The 20806-nt window shown below is 46.1% G+C and overlaps 1 protein-coding gene across 1 annotated transcript in view; it reads left to right on the top strand.

Moving 5' to 3' along the window:
* PARP12 (poly(ADP-ribose) polymerase family member 12) overlaps positions 1–20474 on the top strand; it is a 44627-nt gene extending 24153 nt beyond the window's left edge. Inside the window, exons 6-12 of the mRNA XM_024742511.1 lie at positions 1789–1975; positions 5888–6029; positions 8920–9016; positions 15164–15236; positions 17015–17145; positions 18017–18168; positions 19392–20474. Of these exons, the coding sequence (XP_024598279.1) occupies positions 1789–1975; positions 5888–6029; positions 8920–9016; positions 15164–15236; positions 17015–17145; positions 18017–18168; positions 19392–19720 (1111 nt within the window). The 3' untranslated portion in view covers positions 19721–20474. The remainder of the gene's footprint in view (positions 1–1788; positions 1976–5887; positions 6030–8919; positions 9017–15163; positions 15237–17014; positions 17146–18016; positions 18169–19391) is intronic.
* The last annotated feature ends 332 nt before the right edge of the window (positions 20475–20806 follow it).

Consider the following 20806-nt stretch of genomic DNA (forward strand, 5'->3'; position numbering starts at 1 on the left):
CTCCAGCATTTATTGTTTGTAGATTTTTTGATGATGACCGTTCTGACTGGTGTGAGGTGATACCTCATTGTAGTTTTGATTTGCATTTCTCTAATGATTAGTGATGTTGAGAAATGTCTAAGTCTTCTGCCCATTTTTGGATTGGGTTTTTTGTTGTTTTGATATTGAGCTGCATGAGCTGTTTATTTATTTTGGAGATTAATCCTTTGTTGATTCGTTTGCAGATATTTTCTCCCATTCTGAGGGTTGTCTTTTTGATGTTTTCCTCTGCTGTGCAAAAGCTTTTAAGTTCCATTAGGTCCCATTTGTTTATTTTTATTTTTATTTCCATTTCTCTAGCAGGTGGGTCAAAAAGGATCTTGCTGTGATTTATGTCATAGAGTGTTCTGCCTATGTTTTCCTCTGAGAGTTTTATAGTGTCTGGCCTTACATTTAGGTCTTTAATACATTTTGAGTTTATTTTTGTGTACGGTGTTAGGGAGTGTTCTAATTTCATACTTTTACATGTGGCTGTCCAGTTTCTTATAGTTTCTTTATCCTTACTCATACTTGTGATACTCAATTTAACTTTCAAAAACACTTCATACATATTGCATATTTATATCCAAGAACTCTAATGTTTGTTGTCTTTGGTGGACTGATTGTTTTTGCTGGGTTTTGCTCATGGTGTCTTGTTCCTGATTTATTTGATTGTAAGCCCGTGTTTGCTGAAACTTTACCTGTGGAAATTCTTTTGAGGCCTGAGTTGAAGGTGAATTCCTTCCAGAGGGGATTTGTGTTTGCTTCTCTGGAAACTGCCACGGTGAGTCTTTCAAGTTAATTCTCACACATGAAGTGTGAATTAACTTTTGTGAGGCCTGAGTGGTTTATGAGTTCTCAGTGGAAATTTTTTCCTTTCCATCCAAAGCTAACACTGACACAGGCAAATTTCCTTGCTGACTTTCTTTGCAAAGCAGATTCCTTTCCTGGCCTCCCTTCACTAAGGATATATGTAGTCTTTTAGGATCATGATTTTATGCAGAAGTGTCTCTTCGGAGATTTGACCCCTGACCATATTCAGATCCTACATTTGTTTTCTGTTTCCTCATTGCTGCTAAAAATAGGGCGTTTTGTCGTTACTCACTGACACTGCCCTTGGACAGCCACTGGCTTTAGTCCTCATTCACCTGTCTGGTTCCAGACCTTCCCTTTGCTCTTGGGGCACTTCAGCATTTGGAAAGGGAATAGATCCTGGTGGCTCAGAGTACAGGCTGTTCTGCCAAACTGCTTGACTTAAACCCCAGCTCTGCCATCTATTAGCTGTTCGACCTTGGACAGGTTTCTGAACCTTCCTGGGCTTCTGTTTTCATATCTGTGAAATGGGGATAAGTTGCAACTTCAGTGTTACGAAGACTTAATCCCTTAATATGTACAAAGCACTTCGTACAGGGGCTGGCCCACCCCACATGCATTCAATGTATGTTAAACTATTTTTGGCTTCTGAGGATTTCTGTTTCTTGCCATCTCAGCAATGCATTTTAAAAAATATTTTAACCAGCGTTTTCTGTGTAGTGAAAGGAATGTCATGATAACAGGTTTTCCATATTACTGTGATTTTATTATTTTCACACAGCAAAATGGATCTTAAAAAGCAGGTCCCGCATCCCACCCCAACACATTTTTGTAAATGTTCAGGTCACATGTATGTTCACATCTTCTAGCAGAGTATCTAGAAGACCATGGGGGAGCTGAGTATCTGAGTCCATGTGGCTGGTGGGTTTTCAGTTTACTTCTCATGTTCTTTTGTAGGATCATGTGCACCAGTAGCTTTCTCACTGGTTTTCTGAACTTTAACTCCATGACGTTTGGTACCACCTTGGCTCGCCGCCTCTCCACGGCCTCCTCGCTCACCAAACCTCCACACTTTGTCCTCACCACTGAGTGGGTTTGGTACTGGAACGATGAATTTGGCTTTTGGCAGGAGTATGGAAGACAAGTAAGTGTCACGGAAAGAGGGTGAGTGTTCCTTCCTGAGGGTCCATGATGGGGGAGCCTTTCCAAACATGGGCACAAGGATTGCTCTGGGGAGCCCTTGACAGAGCCAAAGATCCCCAGGTCCCCTTATGACACACTTGCTTTGCAGGAATTATGGCAAAATGGGATAATTTAGAGTTCATTTGTATGAGGTTCCATCTTTGAACAATTAGCTATCTGTTTGTTCATCAGGACTGAATGACTAGTTGTAGTGAGATCACATTCGTTAAATGGGGTAGAAAGATGCCTCTCTTACTGTTGAGCAGGTAACTCCAGAGCAAGTGCCTGTGTGTGCTGGAGTGTTTGTGTAGCTGTGGAATAAAGTTGAAGGCTTTTCAAAGCTAGCTTTCTGCCTTATCTGTAGCAGCAACTTTACAGAAGGTGGGCAAGTATACGAAAATTGACTGATTTCAGCTGTTGATTTGGTATCTGTGTCGAATAATTGCTGCTGTCAATTATTCAAAGATGTTTGTGGATGAATCAGATTAAAGGGAGCCCCCTGGTTACCTGTAGAGGTATAAGTATAGGGAGGTCACCATTTCTATAGTGACACCTTCTCCCGAATGAAAATTAGGATATGTGGTCTAATAGACATTTGTATTCTTCCGGGTTGTAAGATGCTATAGTAGTAAGGCTTTAGTTTCTACTGCACTTGGGATATCTTTTTCTCTGGGACTCGGTAATGTGAGCTTCATGGGAGCTTTTGCCACTGGTGTGCCCCCCTGCTGAGGGTGGTGCCTGCACCTGGCAGGTCCTCAGGAGTTAGACCGGCCAGTTGAAGGACAGAGGTGTTGCTGCCTGTGCCCGCTGGCCAGTTGGACACAGTCACTTTCAGGAGATGGCTTGTGCCCTCATTCTTCCCCTCCACTTCTTCCAGTGCCGGCCTTCCCGCTTCACTGCTCTTTCCGTCCTCTTCCCAACCCGTCTCCCTCTCTGAGCGTCCTGGGGGTTCCTTCTGTCTTCCCTGGATTTGTCCAGGGAGGCTCTCCAGCATTGCTCTGGGTTTGGTCAGGAGTGGGGTGCAGAGGCCAAGCCTGGCATTGAGCGGGAGAGATGACGATGAGTGGAGCTCACCTGGAGGCGTCATGGAGGAACACACAGCAGGCAAGAAGCAACTGGCAAATGTGACAGCCGCTCACGTTTTGTTTGGTGATTCGTCCCCCTTCTGGGAGCTGAGTGGGATGATACGGGACCCTGGGTGACTTCAGAAACTGCGTTGTCACAACTTTGGGGACAGGGGTCTTTCTCCTCCAAACGACCGAACTCAGGGTTTTCCCTTTTTCTTTTCTAGGCTGCTACTCCTTTATTGTGGTATAGCCGGAGTGCATAGTTTAGAACATTGAGTATTTAGAATAGCGAGAATCCCTGGGAATAACCTTTCTGTGGGTTTTACCAACATACCACACGCTGGTGCATTCAGATGTGCACGTGCGGACTCGGTGACTTTCGGCTGTATGGTCTCATTTTGTACCAATGGCTGGGCCCCTCATAGGGTGACCTGTCCATTCTAGCTCTTCCTTTTCCACACACTTCTGATGTCACCCTATAATTGGATTTCTTTCTTAGTTTTCTGCTAATTGCCAGTTCAAGACAGTTTTCTCTTGATTATCAGAAAAGCTGGGTTCTTTTCTGCCTGAGCTCAGGATATACGCCCAAATTTCAGGTCCAGGTTGCCTCCACCCTGTATTAATTTCCTAGGTCATCATAGCAAAGTACCACAAACTAGGTGGCTTAGAACAGCAGGGGTTTGTTGTCTCACAGCTCTGGAGGCTGGAAACTGAAATCCAGGTGGCAGCAGGGCCATGTTTTCTCTGAAACCTGTAGGGAATTCTTGCTTGTCTTTTCCTCAGTTCTGGTGGTTTGCTGGTGATCTTTGGCGTTCCTCAGTTGTATTTGCATCACTCTCATCTCTACCTGCTCATCAGCAGCATTCTTCATGTGGCCATCCTCTTATAAGGACATTGGTCATGTTGGTTAAGGGCCCACCTACTCCAGTATGATCTCATCTTAACTAATTACATCTGCAATGACCCTATTTCCAAATAAGGTCACGTTCCGAGGTACTGGGGGTTAAGACTTCAACATGTCTTTTTGGGGGTTACAGTTTAATCCATAACCTAATCTTGTGTATAAATGTGTTACTCTTTTTTGGCCCACTGAGTTTTCCCACGTTGAGCCTGCCGTCCCTGAGATGGTGAGCTCCACGACGCATTACCCCAGCCTGTATCCGGGCTGGATTATTCTCAGCAGTCTTCTTGTGTCGATTTACCTTTTGCCTTTTCCCCCCTCCTATGATCTCCTTTGGTTTGATCTAAAAGCTCTACAGTTGCCCTCACCCTTTTGTACCCAAACAACCCATCTATCTCTGCTTGAAAGGGAAGACTTCCATTTATTCCTCCTCTTGCCAGAATCTGACTTCTGTTCATCTGGTCACCATTCATGGAACGCCTGCAGGAGGTGGGACCTGGTTCAGCACAGCCGTCACCAGCCATAGCTGCTGGCAGAGGGCCCAGGTGCCAAGTCCTGTGGCATTGCCAGTCTCCACCCAGCTTGTTGCCCACTCCCTCCTTCCTTTTCTTTCTTTCTTTAATTAGATTAAATTAATTATTCAGTTACTTATTGTTTTCTAATATTACATGAGTTTCACGTGTGCAGCGATGTATCTTGACTGCTACATACACTGCAGCGTGCTCACCACCAAAGGTTTATTTTCCATCTGTCACCGGTTGGCCTCCTTTACCCATTTCACCCTCTCCTCACCTCCCCTTTGTTTCCCCTTTGGTAAGACCAGTCTGTCCTCTGTATCTGTGTGCTTGCTTTTGTTTTGTTTGATTTGTTTATTTAAAATTTTAAAAGTTCTTATTTGTTTTATTGAAAAAATGTTTCATATGTCACATTTGAGCCTCACTCTCCTTTTTTGCTCCTCCTCTGTCTCCTTCATGGGCTTCTTTTTTCTACTTTCCTTTGTGAATGTTGGCGTTTCCCGGGGTCTAGCCTGAACCCCCGCTCTTCTGACATTGGTGGCCACCTTGAGTGATGTCTGCATCTCTGTCTCTAGACCAGATTCCTCTCCAGACTTCAGACTTGTATGCCCAGGTCTGCCTCTATTTCTGCGGCACCTTTGCTTTTTGTTCCAGGCACTGTGCTGAGGGCTCTCTGTGCCTTATTTTAATCATTTTTCCAGGTCTTTGAGGATGGGATGGTCCTATTGTATAATGACATGAGTATGATTTAAATTCTGTTGTTATTCCTGTCATAGAGTTGAGATCATTGAGGTTCAGAGAGGTTCCAATAACGTGCTGAGGTTATAGAGGAAACAGATTCGAGAGCCAGAATTCAAACTCAAGTCCATTCCAAAATCTTCGATATCATGTAGGTAATGGGAAAGAGGATGAGGGATCAAAATGGATAATTGAAAAAATAGAGCTCTCCAAGAGACCAGAAAAAGACAACAACAAGGAGAACTGAACTCTGATTAAAGGGTGGTGGGAACAAGGGACAGAGGAGGTAGCGTCGCTCAGGCCCTCAGTGAAGCAGCATTTGAGAATTCACCATTGATGTTTCACCTTCCTTTGAAGGGTTGTATCATCCGTCATGAGTAATTGAATGCCCTCTCTCTCATCGCTCCCATGCATTGTCCGGGTTAGCGGGGTCCTCGTGTATGGGCTTCTGTTCCTGAGCAGCTTTCAGGAGGCAGTTGCGTCGGCTCCTTTCCTGTGCCTCCCTCTCCTGCCACCGCACCGTGCCCAGCTCCTCTCCTCCGCCTCCCCCAGGACACAAACAACCACTGTGGGTACATCTGTGGGTGGTGCGGACGGCCCCCAGCGTCTGTCTTCTTCTTGCCTTCACCTCGTATCTGGCTTTGCCTTCACAGGGCGTGGAGCACCCCGTGACCAGCGTCAGCAACAGCGACGTGGAGAAGGCCTACCTGGCGTACTGTGCCGCAGGGTCTGACCCCCAGGCTGCCGCTCTGAAGTTCCAGGCAGGAAAGCACACATACGAATTAGACTTCAAAGGTACTTCCTGGAGTTCCCTGGTGGCCTAGTGGTTAGGATTCCGGGCTTTCACTGCCGTGGCCTGGGTTCAATCCCTGGTTGGGGGACTGAGATCCCGCAAGCTGCTTGATCTGGCCAAAAGAGAGAAGATACTTCCTGACCCTCTGCACTCACCCAGCAGGGCCTGGTCATCTGCTGGCTTTGCCTTTTCCATTTTAACCCTGGAGAAAGTCCGCACACACATTGAGAGCCAGGAAAGAGAAGGATGGGGTGGTCCCTGCTACTGAAGCGCTGCCAGACTGGGAGGGGGCATAGAGGCCCGCCAGCGGGATGGGTGGGGAGCTGCCTGGGGGGTGATAGGAGGGGACAGGAGCCCTCCTTGTGGAGGACAGGCAGCATCAGCCTGTGGGCAGTGGCGGTTGTCCTGTAGGCCATGGGCGTCCCTGTGTCCAGGTCGCTGACACATGTCATAGTGGTTCTGCTGTGCAGCTCTGCTTTCTGTAGACACCTTCAGCACAGATGGCCGGCCGGCTAAACACGTGGTAGGCACACACTTCAACTAAAAATTGTTGGGAAGCAGATTTTCAGATGCTCTGCTCATGGTATCCTGAGTCTGGGCCTTGGCTTGTTCTGGTTGCCTTGACAGACAGGCAGATAGACAGAAACAGACCAAACACCCTTTGGTCAGGCCTTCCAGTGGCTTATTTGTGACTTTTTTTTTTTTTTTTTTAAGTTTCAGGTTTTTTGTGGCTTCTCTCAAGCCATTTTCACAGAGATTTATCAGTCCATCCCTGTTCAGTTCAGTTTTGCCTTTAAATTCACATTTAAAACTCTGAATCCCTCTGAGTTTTCATTTTTCAAGAAAATTAAGTGGGCCTCCCTTGAAGCATAGTTTATTCTTTATTTTTGTGGACCTTCTGTTTGGAGGGCAGCAAAGTGTTTTTGGTGAATTATCCTGAATCCACTCTATCTGCTTGCTTTTAGCCTGTTGGTTTTGCTTGTGGTTTGTAGCACTTGTGGTTTTACTTAAAGTAGAATTGCTGCCCTCTCGTTGTGCCTGTACAGAGAGCCTAAAAGTTTCTTCTACTCTACAGCGAGAACTGCTTACAGTCTGCAGTGTCAGCTGGGGAACACAAGTCATATGTGAGGTGGTTTGCAATCCACAGTCTGATAAACACAAGTGCATTAAAGGGGATGGTGAGAAATATATGAAATAATAAGTCAGGACAGGCCTGAAGAACAAGTCTATACACCTAGCACCCATGTGACTGCTGCTGACCATAGTTTGAAGTATTTCTTTAAAGTATCTGGACTGTATCAAAACAGATCAACCAGAAATGTCAAATGTAGCCTTTATCATTCTCAACATAGGCAGCAGCCCCAGGGGACAGAACAGTTAAGATGAGGGTGGGGAAGAGCACACACACTGAGTTCCCTGCAGACTGCAAGAAAAAGCATGTTTGCTGCAGACCCACTCAAGCTCACTTGGGTGGGCACAGTTCTTTTGTTTGCTGTTTGGTACATAACAGTAGCCACAGAAGTACTTTGAGGTGAGTTAACTTCTCCCTTCCTAACCTGACTACTAGGTAGAGTGAAAGCAAGTCTCAGACTGCAACCTGCCACTCACATTTATTAACTAAATATTTATGAGGAAGCAGGGACGTTTAAGAAACACGCACAACTGACTCGTTCTATAGGATCAGGGAAGACTTGGCTCTGCCTTTTAGACTCCTGTCGTGAAACGGTCGCTCAAGGCAAATGCCAAGACTCCAGAGGCAGAATTCTGATGTCTGTTAGCTGGTATCAGTTGGGCAGAATCCCCAAGATCAGGGCTTGTTTAGGGACTTCGCCTGGTGTATCCTCTTTAAGGGCAAATTAGGGAGAAGGCCTCATGTTTACCCTGTCTAGGGGACGGTGGGGAATGGGTCTCGCATATATTTATACAGTTCACTTATCTTGAATACCTTTTCATTTCACCAGTAAAAGCTCATTTGGGGTTCATTGCAGTGTTAGTCAACAGACCAATAAAAAGCCCGTTTAAGCTAATTAGCAGAGTATTGGTGGGAGGTTGAGTGATGGGTAACTGAAGGGGTTGTGGTAGCCATCTCTGGATTATATGGGCTCCCGATTAGAATGTGGGGACCCCCCAGGAGTGCCCATCGTGATGACCATGTGGGCTGTGGCATGAGGGACACAGTGTCGCCTAGGTGATCACTGGGTGTATGCTGAAATGAAGTAGGGTGAGTTCGTTTTTCAAGTGAAAGAAAATTGTTTGTACTCTACTGCAGAAAATAAGACTTGACAGAGTTCTCCTGGTGGGTCGGGACATGTAGTCTAACTTAGAGGTATTGTGATTTTTCAACATGAAGGATAGTTCCCCTGTCCCCCCACTGCTGCCCTCAGGAGGAATCTGAGAATCTTGGGCATGGGGCAAGGATTTCATTTATTAAAGACAGTCCAGTTTTTAAAAAGTTGAGAATATTTCTGTAGGGTAAGTTTAGTCAAAGTAAGAAAAAAAACTCATAAGAGTAAAATTATTATATTAACTCTAAATTCCACTGGCTCAAGATGTGGTAAATCGGTCTCAGGCTGGACTGAAGCTTTTTTATATCCAAGCTGGGAAAAATTGCTGAGCAAAATAATAGTTTAAACAAGATTGGAAGGAACAGTTTTAAAGCACTCATGTATAATTGATATGTCAATTACTAATCATTCATCTAGTCATTAAACCCAGTCTCCTACAGATACCTGCTTTCTTTTTGAATATTTGAAATGTGTAAAATTGCCTTATTTTTTTAACAGACGATTGTGAGCTTTACATTTGGATTAGCTTTCCAACCCATTTAATTTGTGTTTATAAAACATTGCTATCCCATATGTGTATATGTGTGTGTTTGTTTGTTTTTCCCAGCCTTCGTTCAGAAAAACCTGGTCTATGGCACAGTTAGAAACGTTTGCCGGAGACCCAAATTCGTATCTCCCCAGGATGTGAAGCTGAAGCAGACCTGGTAGGTGGCATTTGGGGAACTTGTGTGTGTATCAGTTGTTGTGTGCTCTGCTGCAGGTACAGAACCTACTCAGACTAGCTACAGCATTAAGAGGGTTAGCTGGCTTGCAGACTTATGCCCTGGCACTCTCTGTCTCTGTTTCCTGTACCTGACCCTCCTCTGAGTGTATTTGTACTTTCCTTCACTTAATACCAAAGTGCTGCTGTTCATTTGAGTGATCTGTGAGAAGGTTGAGGTTTCATGAAACAGAAAAATCAGTGTATATTTACCACATTCAAATGAAAACATAGTAGCATATATATAAAGCTATAAATACAACCTAAATTTATGAAAGGTGAATGTTTGGTTATAGTCATTTAGTGGTGATGCAGATGCAGTTAACAAAGCATTAAATGATAAGCCAGACACAGCATAAAATAAAGGAGAAAGACACCAGGAAAATCACTTAATTAGATGTTTTATCTTTAAGTTTGCCAGTGATGTTACTGAGACATCAGGTGTTCTTGTGCAGATCTTTCCAGAAGCCAAAAAGTTCTTTCTTAGTTTAGACTAACTTAGAGAATGGTGAGGAAATAGGAATAATCTAACTCCTGATATTTTCTGTTTCCATCTTCAAGTGATTATATCTTTTGTTTTATAACTTGCAGGAAATCTTTTTAAACAGCCCTTGGGGTTTTTCTGTTCATTTGTGTGTATGTTTGTTAGTCAGGTTTTTTCCACTGGTAGCAAACTGTGGTTTTTGTTTCTAACAAAGGATTTTAAGTTCCTCTTTTTCCTCCAGTTGTGTCATGTATGAATGGCAATTCCAGTGTAGAGTCACCTGTAACAGTTTGACTACTGACATACATATTCCACTAGTTGGAAAGGCTTTGAAACAGAAAGAATTATCCTTGTGGGTAGAGGCTTTGTGATATGTAACTATAGGGCTGCTTGTTGTGATCTGCTAGCCACTCTAGACTTGAAGCCAGCTCATCAGCTTGTCTTTTCAAGTGAATAATTGAGTCACAGACCTGAATTTTTGTAAATGTTGAAATACACCAAAAATTACACCAATAAAACCCCATTATTTTAGTACTTGGATATCATGGAATACCAAAAACAGGTGCTGCAGGCACTAATGGGCCAACTTCATCCCCAGGGTGGGATCCCTTGTGTCACAGGCTGCCAGAAGCCACAAGGGTGGGTAGTGCCTGGCCTTCTATGCATTTAGGAGCAGGCAGGGCCCTCCTGCAGCTGATGGGCAAATCTGTGAACTTTGCAAACTGATCAGACCCCTCTGAATCAGTAGTTTTAGGCTTGAGGCAAGTGTGCTAGGATTGGAGCTGGGGGAGGGGTCAGTTCTCTCCAATCCCCACGGCCACTTACTGGGGGAGGGTGGCCTGGATGGTGAGAGGTACCGTGGTGCCCATTAGTCTGGGTGTTTGACAGCAAGCCGGGACTGTAGCCAGAGCTGTAGCCAGCGCTGCTGTTAGCGGACTGCACCTTCCATCAGCCGGAGAAATCTGGCCCGTTTCTGTTTCACAGAGAACTTACAGTGTTTCTGTTTCTTCTTTTAAGATTTCACAGATGGACTTCAGTGGTTGTGTTTGTGGAGCATGGCAGGGTCATTTAAAGAAGCTAGAGGGAAAAGGTATTATCAATCCAAGCAAATAGAGTACCTGTGAGTCTAACAAAGTAACCTCCTGGGGTTTCCGCTCCCTGTTTCCTTCGAAGCCAAGTGTGCCTTCCTTCCTCCCTTTCTTATTAAAATTTATTTTTGGCTATGTGTAAAACATGATTTAAAAGTCAAAACTATATGAAAAGATACACTCAGCAGTCAATATTCTCACTGTTATCTCCACACTGTTCCTATGATGGGCAAACATTTTCATCAGTTTCTGGTTTATCTTTCTGTGTTTATTTTTGCAAAAATGAGCAAATGCATATACATAAAAGTATCTTATTTTCTTTTTCTTGCATAAAAGGTAACATTCTATATATACTATTCTGTACCTTTTGTTTTTCACTTAAAAATAGATCATTACTAGATTTGTTGTGATCATTTCACAGTATATATAAATACTGAAAAAAAAAATTACTCCCTTTCAGTTCATTGAAGTCTTCTAAATTCTGTTTCTGTCTTCACAGTTCTCCATCATTTGCATGTACCATAGTTTAATCTGTCCCTTTTCGAGGGATGTTTTGCCCTTTTTCAGTCTTTTGCTGTTACAAGTATGATACCACAAAGGATGTCTGGTGTATATGCTATTTCATATTTGTGGGGGTGGGTCCTCAGGTTAGAGTCCTAGAAGGTAAATGCAAGTTCCTCTTTGTGGGGTGGAACCGTTAATGCGCTCACCCCAGAATGTGTGAGGTGCCTGCTTCCCTCCCCCTTGCCAACAGAGGGAGTCATCAAGCTCTTGGATTTTCTCTGTTCTCATAGGTGGGAAAGGGTGTTTCAGTGTATTTAATGTACTTTCTCTTATAAATGAGGTTTAATATTTTTTCCTACATGTATGGGCCATTTGCCTTTCTTTTTCAGTGGACTGTTTGTCTTTTTTCCATTCTTCTCTCAACATTTTGGTATTTTTCTTAAACATTAAGAGTCTTCTATCTAATGGGGAGATCAGCCCTCGGTTTGTTATATAAATTGCAATGTGTTTTCTTCATTTGTTGTTTGCCTTTTGGCTTTGTCTATGAAGTATTTTACCATGCAGAAATATTTATTATTTAGTTAGTTAAATGTTTTAGTCTCTCCTGTGAATTGCTTCTGGATTTAGTTTTGGTTAACTATGAGTCATCCTACTTCTGGACGTCATGTTTTAGTCTCTCCCTATCCAGAGCCTACCCTAGATGCAGTTTAGAAACACTTATCTGTCTCCTTTCTGAGACTGGACCTCTTTTGTTGTCACTCTGCTTAGTTGTCAGGGGATCATGGCAGACACCACATGTCAGAAATAAGAGTGGTTATTTTGGTTAAATTCAGAGTAAGATACGAGGGATTCAGGATCTCCCTGCTATGTCACACACATTGGTGCAGTGAAGTGCGTCGTGCTTCCCTTTAACTTGTGTGACGGTAGCTGGTGGTCATGACTCCAGCAAGCAAGTCTGCTTGGGCCTCTGTGGCCACCTGGGACTCTCGTGTGGGTCACTTTTAGAAACAAATCGTCTATTTACATAATTAATGGGGTCACAGAATATGATCTCCATATTCAGAAGTTTAAGGATTGAAATGGCATTTATACATCAGGTATCTGGTTTATTAGTTCATTACTGTCCTTTCATCCTCCATGAAGTTTTTTTCATATGATTGTCTTATTTTTTTCTTACCTTCTTTTTGATATATTTTGTCATTTAATTTATTCCTCTCTACTAGTTTGGAAGTTATACACTCTATTACTGTTTTTTTTTTTTAAGGCCACTCTAGAGATTACAACATGAGTTTTTCACATAGGTATAAGTCAGTCAATATCTTTGCTGTCCTACCAGCTGACACAAGATCCTTCATATACTTTATTCCATTTACCTTCCTCTGGACTTGCTATTTTTTAACTTCATGAGACACTGCTTTTTTACATTATGACTGTTTCATTAAATTTACTCCCACTTATACCATTTTCTCTGTCTTTTCAAATTTCCTTAGATGAAGATCTGTTGGGAAAAAAAATCTGCTTTTCTTTGCCTGAATACATCTTTATTTTGCCCTCAATCTTAGGGATATTTTCACTGGGTGTAGACATTTTACTTGTAGTTATTTTCTCTTGAAACATTGAAGATATCACTCCGCTGTGCTTTGGTTTCCATTGCTGCTTTTGAGAAATCAGCTGTTAGTCTAACTGATGCTTTCTTCCAGAATCACTTTTTTTCCCCTTCTGGCTGCTTTTAAGATTTTCTGTTTGTCTTTGTATTATGCACTCTCACTATGGTGTGTCTGGGTGTGTGTTTTTATTTGTCCTGTTTGAGATCCTTTCTGCTTCTTAAGTCTGTAGGTTGGTTTGTCTCATTAGTTCTATTTGAAAATTGCCTCCATGCTGTTCTAGCTACTCTCTTTTTGGAGATTCAGTTTGGCTCTGACCAGGTTCAGGCCTTTTCACTCTGCTCTCCGTGTCTTGGCTTCTTCCCTGCCTTGTTTTGTCTCCTTCCTGCTCTGCGCCACATTCTTAATAATTTCACTGCCCCTACCTTTCAGCTCGCTCACCCTCTCTTTAGGTCATCTCATCTGCTAGTAAGCCTGTCCGTTGAACTTCTTCTTCAGGGATTGTATTTTCATTTCTACAAGTTCTGTTTGTTTTTTTTTCTTTTCAGACCCTCCAGGTCTTTTTAACAGTTTTCTGTTCCTTGCATATGATTTATTTTAATAGATATTTATTGGAATATAATTGCTTCACAATACTGTGTTAGTTTCTGTTGTACAATGAAGTGAGTCAGTCATAATGCATACACATGTCCCCATAGCCCCTCCCTATTGAGGCTCCCTCCCACCCTCCCTATCCCATGTCTCTAGGTCATCGCAAAGCACCGAGCTGATCTCCCTGTGCTGTGCTGCTGCTTCCCACTAGCTAATATTTTACATTCGGTAGTATACGTATATTGATGCTACTTTCACTTCACCCCAGTTTCCCCCTCCTCCTCCATGTCCTCAAGTCCATTCTCTCTGTCTACGTCTTTATTCCTGCCCTGCCACTAGATTCATCAGTACCATTCTTTTCTGACTTACTTCACCTTGCATATGTTTTAAAGTTTGTCTTTTATTTCTTTAAACATAGAAAGAATAGTTGTTTTATAATCTGCCTGGTAATTCAGCATCTTCAGTCTTCATGGGTCTGTTTCTGTTTGATTCTTGCTTGTGGGACCTTTTCTTTAGTTATTTTTAAACTGTGCCATTTTCCTAGGAAAGTTATTTGTGGGAGTTCTTTGAGGCTTAGGATGAAGGTACACGTCTCATGCCAGCAGAAACAGAAGGTAGATCTGTTGTAGGAAGAACAGCATTCTGAAACTGAATAGGAATGATTTGGAGTTAGAGTTTCACAGTCCTTATTTCTAAATCCTTTGGGCCATCTGTTTTTTAGAAATGGGTTTTTATTTCATTTTTAGAAAGAGCATGTGCTGCTTTGTATTATGTGACATATGCAATTAAACATGCTAATATTTTTTGCAGTAAAAAATGCATAGTCACTTTAAGAAGGAAATATATATAGACCACAAGTAGCTTCTTAGCAGTTCAAGTCAAATTTCTACTGCCAAATGAATTTTGACATAATTTTATGTTTTAAAAACTGTTTTATTTGCCAATTATACGTCATTGAGGCTGTTTTTATTTTTTAATTAATTTTTTTTTTATTGGAGTATAGTTAATTTACAAGGTTGTGTTAGTTTCATTGAGGCTGTTGGGTTTTTTAAATTTTTTTATTGTGTTCTGAATTCACAGCATTTTAAATTTATTTTTTATTTTATTTATTTTTGGCTGCATTGGGTCTTTGCTGTGCGCGGGCTTTCTCTAGTTGCGGCAAGCAGGACTACTCTTTGTTGAGGTGCACAGGCTTCTCATTGTTCTGGCTTCTCTTGTCGTGGAGCACGGGCTCTAGGCACACAGGCTTCAGTAGTTGTGGCGTGCGGGCTCAGTAGTTGTGGTGCGCGGGCTTCAGTAGTTGTGGCTCGCGGGCTCTAGAACGCAGGCTCAGTAGTTGTGGCGCATGGGCTTAGTTGCTCCGCGGCATGTGCCATCTTTCCGGACCAGGGCTCGAACCCGTGTCCCCTGCATTGGCAGGCGGATTCTTAACCACTGTGTCACCAGGGAAGTCCCATTGAGGCTGTTTTTAATGAAAGTTTCAGGGCTCTTTGAATTTCAGAATCATGGATGAGGGTTTGGGTGTGCTGCTTTAGTCATATGCTCAGTCCCTTATGTGTTGGAGTTGGGATGCAGGTGAGAAATGGATCCCTCGTGCCTGATTGGTTTTGGGTTTGGTTTTGGTTTTGACCACATCGGCAAAGATGGAAGTGCTGTTACGTGGTGGAGAGTGTGGTTATGTGCTTCCTCGCCTCCTCCCTGCTTTTACAGAACCATATGCTGACGCTCAAGACTGATGGCCTCGGCTGCTGGAGGCACCTCTGGGAAACCTACTTATGTCTCAGAACAAACTAAGTGTTTCTCTTTACATTTTGTAACAGCGTCAATTCCCAAGGCCTAAAGAACATCCCTGAGCATTGGGACCACTTGGCCCTGTCGGACACTGGCTTTAAGGTATGAGACTGGCACTGCCCCAGGCTGGGGAGGAGGTGTCCTTAGACACAGGTGAGTGTGAGTGGACCACGCTGTGTCCTCCACCGCTGAGAGGTACATGCGAGGTTTGGTTTCTTTCAGATCTTGGGGATTTTACGGCTAGATGACTACCCAGGAGGTGGCCATGGCTCGAGGGGAGAGGATGTATGGTGGAGGGAGGATGACGAACTGGAAATTTTCTAGGAAGGGCATAAATAAGGAGCTTAAGAGCTGCTTAGCTAATAAAAGTTTTACTAAGCAAGAAAAGGGAAAGAAGCCAGCAGAAGGTTTGGTGTGATGAGGACCATCTAGAAGGGGAGTTGCTGTTGGGAGGTGCTAGGAACTTACTAGAAGATGAGAGAAGGAACAGTCTATTCAGCAAGTTGCAGTGGGCGCCATGCTGAGTTGAGTAGAGAGCTCAGGCCGGTGTCCGATGACGCCCCATGTACATGGAGCACCCTGACTGGCCTCTGACCTGGCAAGCACTGTGCAGACTGGTTTTTCCAACATGTGCCTGGGAGTCGCACAAACACACCCAGACACCAGCAGCCCTGGCAGGACGTGTGGAGGGCTGGGCAACTTTCAGACAGTGCTCGGCCATCAGGGGACCAGGCGACTGTATTTCAGGGATCAAGGAAGGTGTCACCAGGTCCACACCTAATGATGGCTGGCGCTTACACAGGCAGAGGGTGGGGAAGGACACGCCAGTTGATGGGAACTGGCTGGGAAAGGAACCCAAGTCAGGACATGGAGTGTCTCGGGTGGAGGGCGTGCATAGGCGGGGGCTGGGGGACAGGAGATGGAGGTCAGGGCCGAGCTGTGGAGTGTCCTGGTCAGGGGGCCGAGCTGCAGGCCATGATAGGTGCGGGAGTCCTTGCCAGGCTCCAGGCTGGGAGGGCAGGGCTTGAGGGAGAGGGTTTGGTGGCATCTAGTGAGATGGGAGCAAGGAAACCAAAGTCAGATTTTGGGTTGCAGAGACCCATGGATGTTTACACAGAGTCCTGATCATTTAGGGTCTTTGCGGGGTGAGGTGGTTATTATACGGCTGCACTCGGTGGGTGAGGACGGTGATCCCAGGTCAGGCTGTCACTGGGCTAAGCCCCGTGGAGCCAGGAACAGGGAGGCTGCTTGGGGTCCAGGCTGCAAGGGCAGGGACTTGTGGCTTGTCACTCTGTGAGACAGTTGGGGGCTGTGAGTCAGGGGCCCCTCTGGGCTCATCAGGAGTGTTGCTTCCCAGAGCCAGACGCTAAGGGAAGGGCGGGCTCAGCTGGGAGGGAGGGGCGCCCGCGGGTCTTGCTGAGCTCCTGGGCTGCTGTGTGCTGTCTGCTGGCCTGGCCTCTCGCTCAGTGCTCGCCGTGTGTGGGGCTCGCACAGCATTGCTGCCTGTGGCAGGGTTTGCCCCCTCTCTGCCAGATGTGTGTGTTCCACATCTGTTGGCACCAGCTCCGTGGTCTTGTCGACTCTGTAGTCGGCCCTGTGTGGGGTCAGAAGAAGAGCAGGGGTGTGCTGGGGGCAGCCAGGGTGGTACTCACATAGCATTGCCTGCCTGTCCTTTAGGCTGGCTTCACAGTGGAGAGGAGAGAAGTGACCACAAATAGCATGCATCCGGAGCCTGCAGAGACTGCCCCTTGAAGTAAAGGGGAGCATGGTAGACGCCGTCTGGGTTTGCCTGTGGTTCTGGCATTTCATGAGCAGCCTTGGGAAGAGATGTATATTCTACACTTTGATGATAAGAGAGTAAAAATATTTGCCCCTTACAGAGGATCGCCCTCCCTTCGTCCTCAGAGGAGTTTCGAAAGATCTGGAAACTCTTCACCCATACAATGCCTCTCTACCACGTTCAGAAGATTGAGCGGGTCCAGAACGTGGCCCTCTGGGAAGTCTACCAGTGGTGCGTTGGGGGCTCGCTCTTGGTGGGCTGGTGCCTCTGTCCCCTCAGCCAGCTGCTTACCAGACATGCCCTGGGCTGCAGGGACAATCCGAGAAAGCAGCTTCTGTTTGTCCAGTGCTGCTGGGGTCAGGAGCTGTTTCCCTCTCCTGTCCACCTCCTCATCCGTACAAGCTCAGTGCTGGCATGTTCCTCCAGGAAGATGGGAGGCTGTGGCTTCCCTAGAGACAGAGCTGGCTCCTGCACTAGTGCCTTTGGCCTCCCTGAAGACCAACAGGGGACGGGTCTGAATAAGCCACCCACACCCTGGGGAGTGTAAAGCTGCTGTCCTGGCAGCCAGAGAGCAGGGGCCTCCTTCTTGTGCCTGAGGACTGGCATGTTCTCAGGCACTTGTTTGTGTGGGGAGGAGCCCACATCAGGTCACTGCAGTGAGCCTGGGCTCCTGCTGACCTTCCCCACAAGAGGTTGGAGCAGTGTAATCTGAACTCTGGTTCCAGTGATGAGATCAAGGTAACTTACAGGAGAGGGAGAAGGAGGCCCCCCCTCCCACCCCCAGCCAGCATCTTCCAGCTCCCCTGGCTAAGCTCCAGGCGGAAGCAGGGTGGTGGGAAGAAGCACACTTGCCTTCCAAGGACTGGTCTGTCTGCTTTGGGGGTTCATGGAGCAATGCAGGCCTGGAGGGAAGGCTTCCCTCTGCTCTCACCCAGGCCCTGCTCTCGCCTTTTCTGGCCCCTGGCCCATGGCTGGAGTCTCATGGACCTGTGGCTCCTGGTCTCACGACACATCTAATAAAACGTGTTTCTTGGGCCGGGTGGCCTGTGTTTGGTGGCCGGCATTCTCTGCCGCCGGCACACGTTCACTCCCGTGATTCTAGGCAGAAGGAGCAGATGCAGAAGAGAAACGGCGGGAAGACGGTGGATGAGAGGCAGCTGTTCCACGGCACCAGCACCGGTTTCGTTGACGCCATCTGCCAGCAGAACTTTGACTGGCGGGTCAGTGGTCTTCATGGTACTTCCTACGGCAAGGGTAAGTGCGAGGCGGCCTCTGCTGGCAGAACCCTCTTTGCCTTGCTGTCCAGGGCTCGGAAACCACTTTAGAGCAAATTGATGGAGGGCATGGGGGGAACCAGCATGAGCTGCATCAGCGGTTCAGACTCAGCACTGGCCAGGATGTGGGGTGCCCAGGACCTTACTCTCATTCCCCTGTGTGCAGCCCTAGGCCTGGCCCAGGGTTTGAGCAGCGGTGGCCCTGCTTAGGCTGTGGTTTGGCTTCACTGGGAAATGGGTCTGCATCCCTGTGGGACCCTTCCCAGCCCTGAGCCAGGTCCCCACATGCCTGTGCTGTTTCCTTAGAGTAGAAATCTGAATGCTCAGATACGCTCATGTAAATATGTCATTCTTACTATAATGTGAGTTCCCCGTTTTCCTGTCTTAGTTATTTTTAAACTTTGTTTGAAAATAATTTCAAACTCACAGGAAAGGTGCAAGAATAATATTAAAAAAAAGAAACCTCCCATGTAAATTTTACCTAGTTCATCAGCTTTAACACTTTTCACATTGGCTTTACCACCCCTTCCCTTATTTCTGAACCATTTGGGAGTAGGCGGCATACATCATACCCCTTCACCCCGTAACACCTCCTAAGAACAAGAACATTCTCTTCTGTAACCACGACACGGTTACTAGATGGAGAGAGTCTCGTAGTGGTGTGATCTGCAGTCAGCATCCCCTCTGCCGAGTCCATCCGTTAGCTTCCGTCCTGCATGCTGACGGCTGCGGGGTCGAGGTGCACAAGAGCCAGTGGTGGGCTGTGAACCTGAATATGTAGGCGCAGCTTCCAGCTCAGGCCCCCATTCGACAGGGCTCATGAATCTGTACATTGGGCTGCCAGTGTCTGCGCCGTGCTCCTTGTATGGGGTCTTAGCCACGTTCCACACCAGCCCTGGGAGGACGGGCCCGACAGCCCCGTTTTATGGCTCAGGAAACGGAGGTTCTGGGCGGGGGATGGGGGCTCAGTAATGAGGTGTCCAGAGACCTTTAAGATTTGAGTGACAGGTCTTAACTTGAAAGTAGTTTTCTGTCTCAGAGTTTGGTGACCCCTCTGATGCTCCTTACAAGGGAAAAGCTGGAAAGATGGGAGCTGAGGGAGGGCAGAGGCCACTGGCCTCACCCGGGTTGCAGGACACTGGCGTGCCTCTTCCGGCCGCAGGCTGTCCCCCGGTGCCCAGCCCAGCCCTGGTGTCCTTGCAGGGAGCTACTTTGCCCGGGACGCCGCGTATTCCCACCACTACAGCAAAACTGACACCAAGTCCCACACGATGTTCCTGGCTCGGGTGCTAGTGGGCGAATTCGTCCGAGGCAACGCCAGCTTCGTCCGTCCCCCGGCGAAGGAGGGCCAGGGCGACGTCTTGTACGACAGCTGCGTGAACCGCGTGTCTGACCCCTCCATCTTCGTGGTCTTTGAGAAGCACCAGGCCTACCCGGAGTACGTCATCCAGTACACCGACTCCCCCGGGCCCACTGCCGCCACCACCACCGGCCTGTTCACCTTTGCGTCCTTCTTCGGTGTTCGGCAGTGAGCACCCCGATGGTTTTATGCCTTTCTGGCTGATCTTACTTGAAATAGCTATTAGGGAAAGTTGTTTTTTTTTAAACAAAAAATTTTTAATGAGCTGTTCGTTTAACATTGACTTCATGATGAAGTTACGTTCTTAATCTCTGGCTGATAATATTTTCACTTTTAAGTCACTTTTGGACTAGCCAGTAGTGATTGTAGGTGAACCCATTATTGCTTTTTACTCAGGTGTTAAAGTTTTGTTTTTTACTCTTTGTTGACTTTGCTGCAGATTGGCCCCAGGCACAGAGTTTCCAGACACTGTTTTATCGATTGGTTTTAATTTTCAAGAGTTTCTGTCTCTTCAGTGGTTTGGTTTTTCAGGGTCTTGGTGGCACCTGGTTTTGTTTTTGTCCGAATGACACAGCAGCCGTTGGTGCAGGAAATCCTGGGCTGTGGGCCTGGTGAGGCACAGTCATTGTGTCCATTGCTGTGTCTCTAATCTAGGCGGCTCTTCTGCTGCTTCTCCTGGGCTTCCAGCCTTGAAATTGGCCCATATATCATGTTGTTAGGACCATGGCTACTGTGTGATGTCACTGAGTCCTTGTCGGTCTCCCTTAGTCCTAGCAGCAGTCACCATCACCCAGGAAGTGCACTCACCCTGGCAGGTGCCTCTGCACCGAGCACCCTGTGAATAAGGGTTTTATGTCCCCATGAGATCTGAATACCTGTGCTGCAGCGTCACAGCAGAGTCCGGGAATAAAAGAATATTTATCTGACGTGGGTGATGGCTGCAGCTCATTCTTCAGTGTCTGTTTATTGAGCGCCTGCTGTGTACAGGCACTTTTCTGGGGGTCGGGATACAACAGCCCCCATTACTGGCCTTGAGGAGGCTGTGTGTGGATGTATCATGCAGCCAATGAAGCTGAAGGTTCATGGCCCCTCATTTGCTGGGATCCTTTCCACAGCCTGAGGAGGGACCCCTGCTGTATGGCTGCGTGATCATACATTTTGGTTAAATTTGCAAGTTACATATTTGTTTTTTTTCTTTCCCTGAACTCAGCTTTCAAGCCCCACAAACCCCAGATCCACTATTGTGCCCTGTGTTGTG

The sequence above is a fragment of the Neophocaena asiaeorientalis genome, unplaced genomic scaffold (assembly GCF_003031525.2).
Source record: "Neophocaena asiaeorientalis asiaeorientalis breed wild unplaced genomic scaffold, Neophocaena_asiaeorientalis_V1.1 scaffold598, whole genome shotgun sequence".
Lineage (NCBI taxonomy): Eukaryota > Metazoa > Chordata > Mammalia > Artiodactyla > Phocoenidae > Neophocaena > Neophocaena asiaeorientalis.